This window comes from Salmo salar, chromosome ssa01, assembly GCF_905237065.1.
Source record: "Salmo salar chromosome ssa01, Ssal_v3.1, whole genome shotgun sequence".
Classification (NCBI taxonomy): Eukaryota; Metazoa; Chordata; class Actinopteri; order Salmoniformes; family Salmonidae; genus Salmo; species Salmo salar.
In genome coordinates this window covers 134,180,213-134,197,755 of record NC_059442.1, presented here as the reverse complement: position 1 = coordinate 134,197,755, position 17,543 = coordinate 134,180,213, and the positions used below count along the sequence as shown (strand labels likewise).

Genomic DNA, 17,543 nt, shown 5'->3' with positions numbered 1-17,543 from the left:
TCCCTCTCTTCGCCCCACACATCAACAACTGACACCCCACGAAGCATCGTTACCCATCGCGCCACAAAAGCCGCGGCCCTTGCAACGCAAGGGGCAACCCTACTTCAAGTCTCAGAGCGAGTGATGTCACCGATTGAAACGCTATTAGCGCGCACCACCGCTAACTAACTAGCCATTTCACATCGGTTACACTCACCCCCCCTTTGACCTCCTCCTTTTCCGCAGCAACCAATGATCCGGGTCACGGCACCAATGTAACAGTGTAGGTTCCGTCCCTCTCTTCGCCCCAACCCGGGCTCGAACCAGGGACCCTTGCACACATCAACAACTGACACCCACCGAAGCATCGTTACCCATCGCGCCACAAGAGCCACGGCCCTTGCAACGCAAGGGGCAACCCTACTTCAAGTCTCAGAGCGAGTGACATCACCGATTGAAACGCTATTAGCGCGCACCACCGCTAACTAACTAGCCATTTCACATCGGTTACAAAATCTGACACCTCATTTGCATAGAGAGCAACACGTCACATTTTCTGGCCTATCCAGACAAGGGATCGATTTCCTCTGGCTGTGAACCTCGCAGCTCAGCTTACAATATGGCATATGAAACGGGAAAGCAACTGCAGCAAAAGCAGTGTCATCTTGCTGTGATGTTCTCAGATGGATTTAGAGATCAACATGAAAAAACCCAATCACTTCGTAGAATTCAAACAAGAGCACTTTTTCTTGTTCACAGGGGGACTAAATCACTTTGTGCTTAAAGCTGAAGTTGTAACGAGTTAGCAGGCATTTGAATGGCGTCTCTGGGCAGAAATGGTACCAATTTTGTACTGCCGCTAAGTACAGTTGAAGTCAGAAGTTTACATACACTTAGGTTGGAGTCACTAAAACTTGTTTTTTAACCACTCCACAAATTTCTTGTTAAGAAACTATAGTTTTGGCAAGTCGATTAGGACATCTACTTTGTGCATGACACAAGTAATTTTTCCAAAAATTGTTTACAGACAGATTATTTCACTTATAATTCACTGTAACAATTCCAGTGGGTCAGAAGTTTACATACACTAAGTTGCACGTGCCTTTAAACAGCTTGGGAAATTCCAGAAAATTATGTCATGGCTTTAGAAGCTTCTGATAGGCTAATTGACATCATTTGAAACAATTGGAGGTGTACCTGTGGATGTATTTTAAGGCCTACCTTCAAACTCAGTGCCTCTTTGCTTGACATCATGGGAAAATCAAAAGAAATCAGCCAAGACCTAAGAAAAAAAATTGTAGACCTCCACAAGTCTGGTTCAATTCCCAAACGCCTCAAGGTACCACGTTCATCTGTACAAAATACCAAAGTCAAACAATTTAAAGGCAATGCTACCAAATACTAATTGAGTGTATGTAAACTTCTGACCCACTGGGAATGTGATGAAAGAAATAAAAGCTGAAATAAATCATTCTCTGAACTATTATTCTGACATTTCACATTCTTAAAATAAAGTGGTGATCCTAACTGACCTAAGACAGGTAATTTTTACTAGGATTAAATGTCAGGAATAGTGAAAAACTGAGTTTAAATGTATTTGGCTAAGGTGTATGTAAACTTCTGACTTCAACTGTATGATCATATTTATTTTCTATTTAGAAGGTGAAATATTATAGTAAGTCGTTTATAATTTGAGCATTTCAACCATTTCCAGCCCTATTCACCCACTTTTGTTGAATAGGGGAAAAATCATATATGATTTGTCATATTTGTATCATATTTGTACTGTGTACATGAGCTTGTGTCCTTAAAAGTGATTACAACTCAGCAATTTCTAAATATTTTTACCCAAATGGTGAGATTTTAATCTTTCTGGCAGTATAAGCATTATTTGGTATTGTTTATGGCCCTCTCATGATAAATAATTACTTTGGTATGTCTATTTAGGCAGAAATCTACATTTTGATATTACATTTAACTGGTTAAAAATAAACGAATAAATCACAGAAGACCAGCAATGGGTACAACAAATTATTTATAAAAGTAAAAATATCAATTCAGTAACTGATAAAAAGGATATTTAAAATTCTATGATACACAATCTCGATCTACTTCTATCATATTCCCACTTATACTTTGGCCTAACGTGGAGACAAAACCACTCTGGAATCCCAGGATAGACCTTGCGCCCACAGAACTAGCAGGATTACCATCTCGACCCAAGCAGACATTAGTTCAGTGTTGAATATCATTGTCCAGATCCCAAGGGCATGAGTTGGCTGGGGATGGTGTCTCTAGACAGGCACTTGATGAAATTGAATTAGGATGACCCAGGATGTGGCAAGCAGTTGTTTATAATAGACAAGCAGCAGATGGTGTAGATTTTACATGTAAGACCAGGGGACAGGGTGTCCTGTTGTGTCAATTGACTTCAAGCCTCTGTCCTTTCACTAAGAGGTCACAGGACGACACAATGCCTCTTCCTCGTACGGTGTTTTGCTCTGCGGCTGGATGCCAGGGCTTTTTTAGTGGCCTCTCTGAAAATGTCCTCCACGTTTTCACGATATTTGGCTGAACACTCCAGATAAAGCTCAGCACTCATGTGCCGCCTGGTGTCCTCACCCTGTGGAACCAAACAAAGAGTACTAATTGGAAGACGGGAGTACTGGATCAGAATTGGAGACTGACACACAGGGCAAATCAGGTGGACTAGGATCAAACATTTGAGAAGCAATTGAAGGCCATGATCCATAATTCAAATTAAATGGTTAAAGTCAAAGCTGCACACTGCAAGTTATATGGATAAATCTGTCATCAGGAGGACAGGTTGATCCTCACCTGTATGTAAGTAATGGGAGCCTGGTCCATGGCTTTGAGCCTCCTGGTACGTTCCTTATCCTTTCTCAGGTCAGTCTTACAGCCAATCAGAATGACAGGAACATCGCGACAGAAGTGGTTCACTTCCGGGTACCACTTTGTGAGTCAGCAGATCACAAAAGTGAATGTAGGGGTCAGAGGTCAAGGTAGGAAGGTGGTCAAAATATCACATTGGGATTGCAAAAAACACTTCATAGACAGGTTGTTTGGTTTGGCTCTACGTCCATTGCATCACACACCCAGGTATCGGTTCTACAAATAGGTGTGTTTTCTTTTGTGTTTACTTCCTCCCTCCCTTGCTGTAGTGTTTTATGCTTGCAATGTCTCACTCTGACTGCATTCCCCATGTCTTTATCACACTTTGCATTCATGGCTCTGTATTGACATTTCCCTGCTCATTGAGGGAGGCTTCCAGCACAGTCCCAGTTTGTGCTGTGGTTGATTCACATGTAGCGAGGGGAGTCAAAAGAAAGTACACCACAATATCAAAGTCAATCATTTACAGTCATTCATCAAACTAAATTCCTACCTAGACATGACGTCTAACCACTGATAAGAGGTGAACTCACACAATCCTTTTCCACCTCTCTGTAGTGACTAATGTTGGGTTTGTTGTACAAACCACACTCAGTTAATGTTAGTTTCATTATGCACTGTACTGGGGTCCTAGCAAAACACACCAGCCTGTCAAATTCACTCTGTGGTTAGCTGCTTTAGCGTTGGATGTTGTTGGGCAGAATATGAATGTCATTGGCTGTCACTGCATAATGTAATATCGTTGATGAATCATGGTCAGTGAGCTTACTTTGATTAAGACATTTTCAAAACTGGTGGGGTTGGTTACGTCATAACAGACTAACACCAGGTTGGCATTCTGATAGGAGAGTGGCCTCAAACGATCGTAGTCATCTTGGCCTGAAAAAGGTACACAGAAATACACAATGTTAAGTGTTTGATTACATTTTTTCAAGAAAATAGAGACAATAGTAAACAAGGATCTGATCCATTGGGTTTATCCTTGCAGTCCAAGAATGAAAAAAAAAATGGCACATTCATAAAATAACGATGTTAAAAGTATGTCAAATTAAAAATGTTCCACTTTTATCAACAACAAAAAAACTCTAGTATGGAACAAGTTGATACAGAACCATGCTGGGGGTGAGTTATAAAACCACATCCTGACTTCAACTTCCATTTCCTGTAAAATAAAGTGGCTGGTGCAGCAGTTAGGGTAAGCTGATGACTCACAGTGAACACTGTGAACACTGTGCTTGGACGTGATACTATGTTCCAGGAACAACCTAAGTAGCCTTCCCTGTAGCTCAGTTGGTAGAGCATGGTGTTTGCAACACCAGGGTTGTGGGTTCGATTCCCACGGGGGGCCAGCACAGAAAAAGTGTATGAAATTGTATGAAATGTATGCATTCACTACTGTAAGTCGCTCTGGATAAGAGCGTCTGCTAAATGACTAAAATGTAAAGTGTAGATCATTCTGCCAATTATTAGTCAATACGTGTCATGTATATATCTAGAGGGGAGTGGAATATCCAGTATTGATAGAGAACACGTATAAAGTCATTTCTGAAACTAATTTCTCAGGAAGCCAAGTATCCTACAAGTCTGGATTAAAACCCCAAAATCCATAACAAGGAGCTGAAAGACTAGAAATCAAGTTTGACATGATCCTAATCAAATAAAAAAACTTTTCAACAGAGTAAGGTATTATTTTGAAGCTACTTGCAAGTAACAATAAAACAAAGATTTTCAATTCAATATCTAGCCATTTCATCTGATAATCTGAGGTTTCGTTGACAATGTCTAGTTAAAAGTTTCAAAGACCAGTCAGATGACAAACACAGATAGAAACAGCATTTCTGTCTATAGATGAGCCTAGGCCACATCCTGTCACAACAGCTTTCTACAAAACTGCTGCTTATCAGTGCTGCAGGAGGGCAAGGTGTAATGCTCAGTGAGATGTCGTGTCATACTCATAGTTTACCAAAAATGTTTTATTAACTACAAAGTCAGACAGTATTCTACAAAAATCCACTATGACATTTCAACACAACACCTTGTTCGGGAAAAAGGAGCCAGTCAGATAAAAGTCATAAGACATGTTCAGTGCTCATCCTAGTCCAATGTTAGTTTTTACTGCTTATTCTCCATAAAACAAGAGTATCTTTTTAAAACGGATGGCTATATTAGTTTCTAATTGAAACCCTTCCAGAATCTCTGTTTTGAACCCACTGTTTTGAATGCATTGATGTCAGACACAATTCTATCCTTCTCTAGCTTTATTTTCCACCTAGCTGATCAAAGATCTGCTATCAGAATACCTCTGCTTGAGCATGACAGGCAAGGTGACTCCACATTCACACCCCACACACTGCATATCTGCCCATGTGCAGAACTTAACTTAACCCTCTGTTAGATCTATAGATACTTAATAATACTTACCAGCTGTGTCATAGAGGTTTAGTCGAATCTCTTTCCCTCCAAACTTGACTGTGGTGACATATTTCTCAAACACAGACGGAGCATACTTCTGTTAAACAGAAATGACAAAGGGAGAAAGAAATTCCGTATTTCAATCATTGGGATAATATTAAAGCACATAATTGAGACATAATAGAACCAAAACTGGATACAGTGCCATAGAACACTACATGTATTCAAAATCTGTCTCGGACAAAACCCTAATTATGTTACAACATTATTTTTGGAGATGGAAGCCTATATTTAGAATAGTGTTATTTCTCTGTTCTCAAATACCATGATTTTGTTTGGGAGTGTCAATGTGGTGAAAAAGGAATATATTTGCCTTAATTAATTATTTGAAAGGTTCATGTTTATGCTGGAACTTTGGCATTACACGCATTTCAGTCTGAACTTGTATAATGAACTAAACAAATCTGCTGACCAAAATTAAATGGAGATGTCAATAGAATAACTGTTTTATTTATATTAAGACATTTTAGTAAGATGAAATATATAAACAATATACTTTTATATAAATTTCATGATAGAGAAGACTACGATCATTAGACTACTCATAACATTTTAGTTTCACAGCCAACCCGAGCATGGCTTGGTGATGACACCCTCAATAGGGCACAAATGAATCAGGACTGCATAATTGAATATATTTTTTAAAGGGTGATTATCTTAATCTAAACAATAAAATTCAAAACACATTTACCTTCTTATACTCTTATATTTAAAGAGACGCCTTGCTGTCCTTACCTCTGGAAAGTCTCCTTTGGCATAGACCATTAGAAGGGATGTTTTCCCACAACCCCCATCACCCACAATAACAATTTTGAGTTCTTCTCCCTTCTTAGCGGTGCCATTGCTTGTCATAGTACCATTCTGTGTCATATCTCTTCTGTACGGTCCAACAGGTCGCCGTCAGACAGAAGTCAGGGTAACGTCAGTTCCTCCAAACAGAGTCCAAACACATGTCAGTGTTGCACGATAAGTTAATTTAAAGAAACTCAGCTTGGCTAAGTGAGAAGAATAAGTGAGTGAAAAAGGCAGAAACAAAGTTCAGGCTCATCTTAACCAGGTCTTTCCCTCTGCTCACCACTTCTTGTTCCTGTCCAAACACTTCTCACCCGCATCAATTTGTTCACCGGAAGAGTCTCTGTGGTAAGACCTGTCACACAATAGTCAACAGCAGTGCTCTCTCACCTTCCCACTCTGTAGTCATCTGGCCTATCCCATAACATCACTAGGTGGGGCTGAGGCTCACACAGAGGCACTGTCTCTATTTGAAAAGGTGTATTGAGTGTGCTTCTGCAAAGTTCTGAATAGTTCACTCTCCTCTGTGCCCTCCTCCTCCCTCTCAGAGAAGAAATCAATAATGATCAGTGGTATCTGAGAAGTATTGGTGCTCTGTGATATAGAGGGCTATTATTGCAAGGACTCTGATGAAGAGTGGGGTTAGATGGGGTCAGGGATCACACAGGCCTTTGATGGATCTGTGCCACCTTGAATTCTAGAGCTCTCTTATTTTACTTAGAGTTAGGGATATAACCACTATGGATGAAAAGGCTATTCTATGTCACCCTGTGTGCCTTCACTGGGCCTCTGAAATTATACTGAAAATGTGACCACTAAACCACAATAAATGTAAGTTGGCAGTTTAGTACTCAAGATACTTTTTTCTTAGCGTAAAGATGCAATTTGCTTTTAGAAATCATCTCTGAGATGTCTTCTTCATTTTGACAGTTGTCAGTAATTTTAAACCACCAACAATTTCAAAAACGCAAAGACAACAAGACAGCCATCTTATTGATTTATATTTATTTGCAATTCAAAATGATATTTTGATGAACATTTCAAAAGTAAGAGCAAGCATGAAAGACCATTAGGCAAGCAAATATATTTTTTAAAACAGCTTCTTACAAAAGTAACATGATATTTTGATTAACATTTTATAAAAAGAAAGTACATTTGAAAGACCATTGGGTAAACTGTTAAACATTTTTTTTTATGTTTAAATGCGTACTTTTATGTAACTCTTTTCAACCTAGTGCTTCATTGCCACCTACAGGAATGCCACCAAAAGGGATATTTCATTTTGGCTTCTGACAGGCAGTATGCGTGTGAAAAACAATAAGGAGAGAAAAAGTATATTAGACATCTATTTGGTTTAGATATCATACAGTTTGTGGCAAAATAAATAGACCCAAAGAAAAATAAAGTCAACTTCAATATACACACAATATCTACATTTGTATCAGTGGATTTTGTCATGCATTTCTAATCTAAATTATGGGATTTATGTGAAGTGATATGTTATATGAATAATAACGTTGGCTATATTCTGTTATTATTGCACCAATAACAGTTAATCAATTTCTCTTATATTTATTCAGCCCTTTGGAGAAGACAGGCAGCTGCCCTTTTGAAGGACTAGGCCTATAACACTCCTATGCTCTCAAGCGGTTATGGAGCAGGGAAAAGACTATTCAGAAAAGAGAGTGAACGCATATGAATAATGTAGGCCCTTGGTTTAAATACATTCATAAACATTCAATATTCGCATTAAATTGGAGTAAAATATAGTTTTGACTAGCGGTACTAAAATGGCCGCTCTCTCTCTTCTGTCCATTTCGTACTGTGTGCAAATGGTGACGCTGCAGTCGAGGCCAAACTCGAGGAAATCTTGACGGCCTCCACATAATGTATTCGCCTCCAACACTATCCAAATCAAAATTATCCATGGGATTCATTTTGATTTAGATTGTGTTGTAGGCGAATAAATGTAAGCAACATTTTTGTTTAAATCTTACAATTGTATCTTTATTTTCCTGTGACATAGGCCTACTGAATTAACACAATTTATGAGCTAAAATGCCATCGTGCACGCAACAGAAATCAACGGGAGTAGCCCAATTTGATCATAGTAAAGCCCTCCCTAATATATTATATTTCTGTGGGACTGCAATCCAGATTAGAACGGTCAAAATGTGATTCGAAAAATAGACATGTAGAATGTATAGTCTATGTTAAACGTTTATAACGGTAAATATACATTTTGTAACTTTTAACAGTGTTTAGTCAATTGGCAAATTATCTAAATTACCATGGGTCTATTTATTTTGAAGTCTATTTTAGTTTGTCTATAGGCTCCAGGCGATGAATGCTGGTTGAATACATTTTCAATGTATTATTCTAAATGAAATTCAAAACAATGGTGCAGTAACCTGTGTCTAGTTCTCCAAATACATTCCAAAACATTTTTTATACAACTATCGAAAGCAGTATTATCCCCAAAATATATCAACATGAATTGACTTATGCTATCATTTTAACTATTAACAGATTGACATAAAGGCCTAAATAGATACCCATCTTGCCTGCATAGAACAGCTTGACGTGCAACGGTCCGAGTATTAGGCTCTGTATTTACGAATGTGCAAAGAGAAATAGTGTAGCCTACTGTACTGCGAGCAGTCGTTGGTCTTCTGCACAAGAGGCCCATTCCCTTTTCCCCCTGGGTGTGCGTTTATGTTCCTTCAATGCTTGCGTAATGCTAACATTGCACAAAAACAGCTGGCCGGCTTTGCCATACAAAAAAACTTCACTATGATTCAGTCGGATTTTTAATAGAGGTCTGCCGGTCATAGACATTTGCGTAACTCTTTTTTTTTAACTTTCCACTCTAGTTGCTTCTATAATAGTAAAAACACGTCCTGCAATAATTTGAACACTGAGGAACGAATGGTCTGCATGGTTATATTCTATATGTTATATTCTCTACAAGAAAGGCCCATCAATTGCTGGTATGCCCAACGCATCAATGTTGTTTTCAGAGGGTGTAAACAACACGTCGTTGGATGGCTGGTTTAGGCTAGTTTAGCCTCGTGACCTTATGGTTCGACGATCCTTTTACCCTTGGCCAATTACGCAGCAATTGTGCAATGCATATTGAACCCTTCCTGGAAAACCCAGCTCCTCTAAAGTTGACTAAAACAATTCCGACATGTAGACTGTTCTCTGTTTTTGACAGTGAGGTTATTCAACCGCTGTGTTGATCAAGAGACTAAGATTGATCAGCATTATGCATGGCATAGACTACTGTACGCATAGCAACTGTAGCCAGACGAGCACACCTGGAGACCCTTACTCAGGGAAAACAACCTCACCACACACACTGTTTTGGTCCCATTGTTCTGCTTCACCTATAGGATGGATTACATCTTGCTTGTCTGACATGTAACATCTTCTGAGTAGCTGATCAACACCTCGAAATACAACATCGAACAATTATCTTGAAGGGGAAATAGAGAGCACGAAGAAGTCTGAAATCCCTTTTGAGTATCCTGAACGAAATACAGCACTATGTTCGAAATCGTTTCTTCTGACCTTATATGGCTGTGTGGGTGCAGTTCTCTCAGACGCGTGGCAACCGGCCAGATTCTCAGATTACTGTCGTTCGCCAAAACCGGTTTAGATCTACCAGCAACTAGACTGAATGTGCCATGTTTCTCCGCTCTGTCGTTTGAATTCTGCTGTAGCCTACACTCTTTTACACACACACACCCGTTGAAGTCATATTTCTTGCGCACCATTGAAATGCTACATTTCCAGTGGGCAAACAGAGACCTGTATGGGAGACTCAGTTATTTTTTGCGACTGACTATTTCGCCCAGCAATGGCGCAGCAACATAACCAGCACATAGTGATCTCGTTTGTCTATGAAGAAGCCATTTTGAAATTGAGAACAGAACAGCAGAGAAGCCATTAAACAACAGTACATATAAAAAGGTCGTTTTTGGACAAGTGGGAGCAATGAGATGTCTACAAGATTAATGACCCCTTAAAGCATTTCAGTGCTCCCAATAAGACATCTTTCTATTGGATTACATGTTTAATTAACTGTAAGTGTATGATTAGTATTTAATTCCAACAATATAATACTTGTTAAGATAAACTTGGATAAATACATCCTTGGTGAACCTGCTTCTTAAAACAATCAACTTTCCCATTATTGTTGTTTAGAACTATAGTCTATGCTTTGAGACAGCTCAAAATCCATTACCTTTAAAATTACAAGCTTTCCATGGCAGTATGTTATGTCGTGTAGCTTCACTTTTAACATCTTCAAATTCGAGGGTGAGGGATTTGACTGCAATTCTGTCATCAGGAAGAGAGAGGGGAGTTGGTTTGCATATTGCTCTCACTGATGCTGATGGAAGATTTTCAGCATTTGTTATTCGTTGGTCAAATAGCAGTAAAGACTAAGTCAAAAGCTTCAAGTGAAATAGTTTTGGGCTAATTGTTTTCTTCCTTTTTAGGTGTTGCAACCCCACCCCTCCCTTAATCCAATATTAGAGGATCCGAAGATGGGAATGAAAACGTTCCATTTAGGCCTGATAAATGTATTTCATCACAATGTTAAGGTAAATATTTTCATTAGTTTCATTTTTCATCTGCTTCCTGTTGGATTCAGTATCTATGTGGTTAGCCTTTGGAGATACTAATAAGTAGGATTGTGTCTGGAATTCTACAGAAATAAAAATATGCCCTTGAAGCAAGGTCAGGTAAATGTTACCCTCACATTCGTTCTGTCTAATGCCCCAAAAATGGTAGGCCTATAGGCTTCTCCTTACTATGAACCTTTATCATTTGACACATTTAGTGCATGAGCCATCATTTGAAGGAAGAATACTTACTGATTTTCAGGGCATTAAAGGTATCTGTTGTGTAACTAGATGCTGTAGCCTACCATGTGAAAGAGAAGCACCCACTCTTTAATGTAGAAAAAGGGGGTTAGTTGAGAACAAACAGCCAATTTCCAGATTCAGCATTTTTGAGAAAGGCCATTTGCTCTCTGGCCTGTTTTGTGCTGACATTAGAGCAGCAAATATACTTAGCCTCTGATGGATACAGTTAAAACAGCATGCAAATTAATGTATTGAAGAGAGGTGGCAATTCTACTGACACCATTACTCATAAATGATAATGTATGATAGAAGTCAATGAATAAACATAATTCTGATATTTTAATAACAGTAACTGCACATTTCCTACATTTAAAAATTTACAAAAGTTAATAATGTAATTTACAAATGCTATCATACATGGCCATTTACAGTGCAAAATGCCATTACAATGTCATTATACTTTCTCTTCATAGCAACTACAAGCTGTTTATTCACTATTTTTTACTTTAGAATCAAATACTTTTATGGGTGTGCCATGACCTAGTTAGGACAAAGATGGATTCCAAGCAGAGGAGGAAAAAAAGGTTAAAAATGTCAAAGGGATAACATCCAGTATTTTATCTTCCTTCTTCTCAATCCTGTCAATGAGGAATCATTGTAATTTATCATAGTCCATAAAGAGATGAGGAAATCAAGTATAAGATCCCTTTTGGAACAAAGGAAACCCATATTTGCCATTGAGTCCCATTTCAGGAAAATGGCTGCTGAGCGCGCGCTCAGCCCCCTCTCTGCTCACTGTTAAAGGATTCCTCAGCCGTGCCTCTAATAGCAGAAGCTAAAATGGAGCTTCGCTCTGATTGGCCAGTGGAACTGCTACTGTTAACCAGCCAATTGCCCAAGCACTGCAAAATATCATATCATGCAATGGATGGTACATCTCCTTAGCATACTTAACACAAAAGCTCAAAAAGACAATCGATCAGATTAATAATGCAAAACGTGTCGGCTAAGATAAATGGTTCGTTTTCAATCTCCCCATATGTGGCTTTTGGATATTATAAGGGTATTACAGACTATAAGTGCATAGGTTATAATGTAGTCCTAGTCTGCAGTCGCAAACTGTTTTTGAGTAATGTTTTATTTACGTAATATATTGTAAACAGACCCAACCGTTTTCCTGAGATACACCATTAGCACAGCTCTAGGGTCAGGCTTTAAAATTCCTTTGGCTAACCTTTTCAATCAGGAATTAAAACGTAATACTGACCCTAGATCTGTGCTTAGACAGAACTTGCGTCTACCTTCTAAGTCCATCTTGTTTGCCGTTTGAGTAAATGTAGGCGGTAGATTCAACACTTATTACATGCCCAATGTGCGAGCTATAGCTACTATACAATTACTTTAAATATTTACATTAAAATGCAATACATATCTTGATTTATTAATGTGACTTTGTGTTTAAAAGTGTCCAATAATATTCCAAAATATACACATACGTAAAGAACCTCGAATCGAAAGTGCGAATGGTATGAGGGAAGGGAAGCTCAATAGTGGTGTATTGTGGGAGAGACCGAAACCCCAGACTGGAGGCACAATATGTGTTGGCTCGCAAAAAGGAGACAGTATCCTTTAAATCATGTAGTGTAATCAGTGGGAGGTAAACGATCTCGCCGTTTGATTATTAAAATATCGTTCGATCGGATAAATCATGTCCAAGCCAGGGGAAAGAAACAGGCTAAACGAAGACCATGGCAGAAAGCAGAGTTCAAGTAAGCCTGCTCTTTTTTTTTTTTCTTTCCTCTGTAATGTCTGTTTCGGTTACTGGGATACTCTTCTGACCCCCATTTTCTTCCTCAGTATTTGCAATTCAAGCATCTACTACTGTAGCCTATCGCTACAATGTAACGAGTGTTCGTGCGTGAGTCTGTTGCTCTCATCTTCTTGAAATTTCTACACAGGTTTGGCGAACGGCATGGACAACCACCATCCCGTTTGCAGTTCGGGAGAGAAACGAAGTCACCATTGGAGAAGTTTCAAGTTGATTATTGACCCAGCGTTGAAAAAGGGATCGCACAAACTGTATCGTTACGATGGAACGACTTTTAACATGCCCGTAAGTGTTACATCCGTATTAGAAAAGAGAAACCCCTTCACTACATTGTTGCAGAGTGTTTGCCTCAAAGATTGACACAATGTACGTTGTTAGTGGGCAGGACACGTTACTTTCTGCACCTGACACAGTGCATCAAAAGTGTCACTATCCCGTCGCTACAAACGCAGTCAAGGGTTTATGTAAAAAAAGAAACTCTAATCAACTTGATTGGTCGGCAATCGACCTGTTATAATATTCCTGCTTGTCAGAACTTTGAATGGTTAGGCTACATTTTATCATTCATTCTACAGAACCCTGGGATGCCACCCGTTGATATCGTCCGAGACCCGAGAATCGGTCGTCTCTGGACAAAGTACAAGGAGATCGATCTGCCGGTTCCGAAGTTTAAGGTAGGCTAATGAGTTTACCACTGAGATCTTAACCGAATATGCAATGATTTAGACATTTTCGGGCTGTTACAGCCTTCTAAAGTTCCGAAGTTTTAGGTATGCAGACACACCCCCTCGCTGATGTTGATTGTGTCATGTTTTTTATTTAGGGCTCCAGGCAGGCAGCACATGCTACTGTCCCTTTATAGAATACACATTTTGCATGATGTAGCCTATGTCAACACCATTCTATTGTGGTTATTTGGTTTTTCAAAATGTGAACAGCAGCTGTCCTAAAATGATGACATTTAATCAGGTATACATGCATTTTATTTTTGTTTGTAACATTGAAGCCTGTAACTCTGGTTTCAATGGCTAATGGATAAATATGCTGTAGCATAAATAAATGTAACATTGGATAATTTAATGCAACTATTTTATTTCTCCAGATTGACGAATGTTACATCGGCCGTGTTCCACCCAAGGAGGTGACATTTGCAAGGTTGAATGATAACATCAGAGAAGGTTTTTTGACTGACATGTGCAAGAAATTTGGAGACATAGAAGAGGTGGAAATTCTATACAATCCGAAGAACAAAAAGCATTTAGGAATAGCTAAAGTTATTTTTGGAACTGTAAAAGCAGCCAAGGATGCTGTCCAGACTCTACAGAACACGTCTGTCATGGGCAACATCATCCACGTGGAGCTGGATCCTAAAGGTAAGCAATCTTTGCATGGGCTAAATATATGAGTATTTATAAATGATGTGCAAATAATTCTCAGTTGTAGAAACTACATTTACGCATATGTGGTAACTTGATCCTTTATTTATAAGGTGTCACTAATTTAACTTTTGGAGGAGAACATTTAGTCACGTGTATACATTTACCTCTGGTTGCTTGGTTATCAGAGTAATTGCATCTCAATGTCAGTACGATTTACATGGGATTCAGCCCACGAGCATCAAAACGGTGTACAAACTGCAGAACGGTATTATTTTGACTAGAATACAAATACAAATGAAACACTGTTTAGGCCTATATTGGTTTTGACTTGTTTATTTGATTTATATCTGCTTATTTCAGTAATCATTTAATTAGTTATACTTGTAGTTGTTTATTTCTTCTTTCTGTGCACAGGGACGGGCTATAATCAAACAGTTAGGCTTGAAATATGTTAAACTACAGCCAAAATATAGTTGCTTAATTTCAGCCTATAATTAAACAATATTTTACCTGTTCATGCTAGCTGCATTTTACAATCTTAATATCTTTGGCTGTAGCCATTAATATCGGTAATGAAGGACTTGTGCATATTTCAAAATGGAATATCATGTATCTTATTTAAAATTGACACATCAAGAACCTGCAACAGTTGTATTCTCTTAAAGAGACAGTGGTTCCTCTCATGTCAGCAGAAGGTGCTCAGTTATGCATTTGGTTTATACGCCTACCGGTAGCCTATTCAGTAGCCTATATAGATAGGCTGGAGATCAAGCAGAAAATCTTAGGCCTACTGAGTACTGTCAATTTATTATATTTTCACCTGCCAGCAGTAGTAGGCATATATCCCGGAAATTGATTTTTCAATTAGGCTAATGAACTCCATGTGTAGCTGGTGATTTAAAACTTCCATGAAATGTCACAAGAAAATTTTCCTTGTTATAAATCATGCAGAAACTCCTCCAAACCATAATTTTCTGTTTTCAAGTTTTATAAAATAAATTGTATAATAGTGTCTTCAGAAAGTATTCATACCCCTTGAGTTATTCCACATTTGGTTGTGTTTCAGCCTGAATTCATGTTGGATGAAAAAAATATATAATTCTCATCCATCTACACACAATACCCCATAATGGCAAAGTGAAAACATGTTTTTAGAAATGTTTGCAAATCTATCTCATTTACATAAGCATTCATACACCTGAGTCAGGAGAAGTAGAAGCACCTTTGGTAGCGATTACAGCTGTGTGTCTTTCTGGGTAAGTCTCTAAGAGCTTTCCACACCTGGATTGTGCAACATTTGTCCATTTTATTATTTTCAAAAATGTTCAAGCTCTGTCATATTGGTTGTTGATCATTGCTAGACAACCATTTTCAGGTCCTGCCATGTATTTTCAAGTAGATTTAAGTCAGCTGTTATTCGGACACTCATGAACATTCACTGTGTTCTTGGTAAGCAACTCCAGTATAGATTTTGCCTTTAGGTTATTGTCCTGCTGAAAGGTGAATTCTTCTCCCAGTGTGTGGTGGAAAGCAAACTGAACCAGGTTTTGCCATTAGGATTTTGCCTGTGCTTAGCGCCATTCAGTTTATTTTTTTATCCTGAAAAAGTCCCCCGTCATTAAATATTACAAGCATACCCATAACATGATGCAGCCACCAATTTGCTTGAACATATGGAGAATGGTACACAGTATTGTGTTGTATTGGATTTGCCCCAAACATAATTTTGTACTCAGGACAAAAAGTGTATTGCTTTGCCACATTTGTTGCAGTATTTCTTTAGTGCTGTTGCAAACAGGATGCATGTTTTGGAATATTTGTATTCTGTACAGGCTTCCTTCTTTTCACTCTGTCAATTAGGTTATTATTGTGAAGTCACTACAATGTTGTTGATCCATCCTCAGTTTTCTCCTATCACAACCATTAAACTCTAACTGTTTTAAAGTTACCATTGGCCTCATTGTGAAATCCCTGAGGGTTTCCTTCCACTCCGGCAACTGAGTTAGGAAGGACACTTGTTTTCTTGTAGTGACTGGGTGTATTGATAAACCATCCAAAGTGTAATAATTCAATTCATCATGCTCAAAGGGATATTCAATGTCTATTTTTTTTATTTGTACCCATCTACCAATAGGTGCCCTTCTTTGAGAGGCATTGGAAAACCTCCCTGGTCTGTGTGGTTGCATCTGTGTTTGAAATTCACTGCTCGACTGAGGGACCTTACAATTATCTGTATGTGTGGAGTACAGAGCTTGAAGTAGTCATTCAAAAATCATGTTAAACACTATCATTGCACATAGAGTCCATGCAACTTATAATTTTAATTGTTAAGCACGTTTTCTACTCCGGAATTGTATGATTGCCATAACAAAGGGGTTGAATACTTATTGACTCAAGACATTTCAGCTTTTCATATTTTATTTATTTTTTGAAAAATTTCAAACAACATAATTCCACTATAACATTATGGGGATTTTAGGTAGGCCAGTGACAACTCAATTGAAACCATTTTAAATTCAGGCTGTAACACAACAAAATGTGGAAAAAGTCGAGGGGTGTAAAGGCACTATATATCACATTATTTTGTATTTATTGCTGTGCATGATGTTCTTTTTACTCACCTAAGGCGTCAACTAAAGGGTAACTGAGAAATATAATTTTCTATTTCAGTAAGGTGCCACCAAACTTTTATTGTACCATATCTTAACCTTATCCATTCAGGAGAGAATCGCCTTCGATACTTCCAGCTACTTCTGAATGGCACCTTCACCCCTCGGACACTTCCGGTGGGAGGAGAAGTGTCCCCTCGTAGCCTGGCAGAGGCTCTTCTGGTAAGACCACCATTTTTGTGTTGATGTTTAGCAGCACTTATGTTGTATTTGAGAAAATGTGCAAGTGTTCCATAACAGGCTCACAGGAAAGGTAAGCATGTTTAATTTGTCTGAACATTCTATTTGATGTACCTTTTGTAGTACTCGTCTCTCTGCAGTGCCAACTGATAGACAAGGCCCTAGTCCCTTGAATTGATTGTAAAGTTCTGAGCATAATCCAGAGTCTCCCAACTTTCAAGGAAAACTCCAACCAAAAATGTTTTTTTGGTGTTTGTCCATTGTTGACTTAGTTTTCGAGATATGTAATTTTAAAAATGCAGAAATCATCCCTGTATGTTCCGTAGTCAATATATACTGCAGAATAGCCAGTGTGAGTTTATTGTATCTCACCAGAAATGTAATTCAGTTGAAGACCTAGTTATGTAATTACTGTCAGTAGTTTTTCCAGCTTCAAAGGTTTGTTTGGTGAATCTTT

General features: G+C 38.5%; 2 protein-coding genes across 6 annotated transcripts in view; one reads left to right on the top strand and one right to left on the bottom strand.

Annotated features, from left to right (window-relative positions):
* Nucleotides 1–1,995: 1,995 nt before the first annotated feature.
* Nucleotides 1,996–10,507, bottom strand: rhof (ras homolog family member F). Of its 2 annotated transcripts, none has more exons than XM_014130695.2 (5): nucleotides 10,406–10,507; nucleotides 5,314–5,401; nucleotides 3,662–3,771; nucleotides 2,818–2,952; nucleotides 1,996–2,602 (listed from the first exon to the last, which is right to left on the bottom strand). In XM_014130695.2, exons 1-5 carry the CDS (start codon nucleotides 10,505–10,507, stop codon nucleotides 2,438–2,440), a joined length of 600 nt encoding a protein of 199 aa, XP_013986170.1. In that variant the 3' UTR covers nucleotides 1,996–2,437. The 2 variants fall into 2 exon arrangements, with proteins under 2 accessions (XP_013986170.1, XP_013986162.1); XM_014130687.2 differs by lacking the exon at nucleotides 10,406–10,507 and adding an exon at nucleotides 6,100–6,587.
* Nucleotides 10,070–17,543, top strand: part of setd1ba (SET domain containing 1B, histone lysine methyltransferase a) — a 23,509-nt gene continuing 16,035 nt past the window's right edge. The window contains exons 1-6 of one of the 4 annotated variants that reach the window (XM_014130662.2): nucleotides 10,070–10,244; nucleotides 10,662–10,766; nucleotides 12,989–13,143; nucleotides 13,434–13,532; nucleotides 13,961–14,231; nucleotides 16,959–17,068. In XM_014130662.2, coding sequence (XP_013986137.2) covers nucleotides 13,003–13,143; nucleotides 13,434–13,532; nucleotides 13,961–14,231; nucleotides 16,959–17,068 — 621 coding nt within the window. In that variant the 5' untranslated portion in view covers nucleotides 10,070–10,244; nucleotides 10,662–10,766; nucleotides 12,989–13,002. Of the gene's footprint in view, nucleotides 10,245–10,661; nucleotides 10,767–10,811; nucleotides 12,800–12,988; nucleotides 13,144–13,433; nucleotides 13,533–13,616; nucleotides 13,629–13,960; nucleotides 14,232–16,958; nucleotides 17,069–17,543 lie in introns of those variants that run through there. The other 3 variants (XM_014130654.2, XM_014130675.2, XM_014130668.2) reach the window with 3 other exon arrangements.

What these genes read in the sequence shown, in the direction of transcription:
- rhof (XM_014130687.2), bottom strand. Translation starts at nt 6,234, where the DNA reads ATGACACAGAATGGTACTATGACAAGCAATGGCACCGCTAAGAAGGGA. An exon ending in CCAAAGGAGACTTTCCAGAG is followed by an intron (nt 5,402 to 6,099) that starts GTAAGGACAGCA and finishes TCTGTTTAACAG; the next exon opens with AAGTATGCTCCGTCTGTGTT. An exon ending in AAACCTCTATGACACAGCTG is followed by an intron (nt 3,772 to 5,313) that starts GTAAGTATTATT and finishes TACCTTTTTCAG; the next exon opens with GCCAAGATGACTACGATCGT.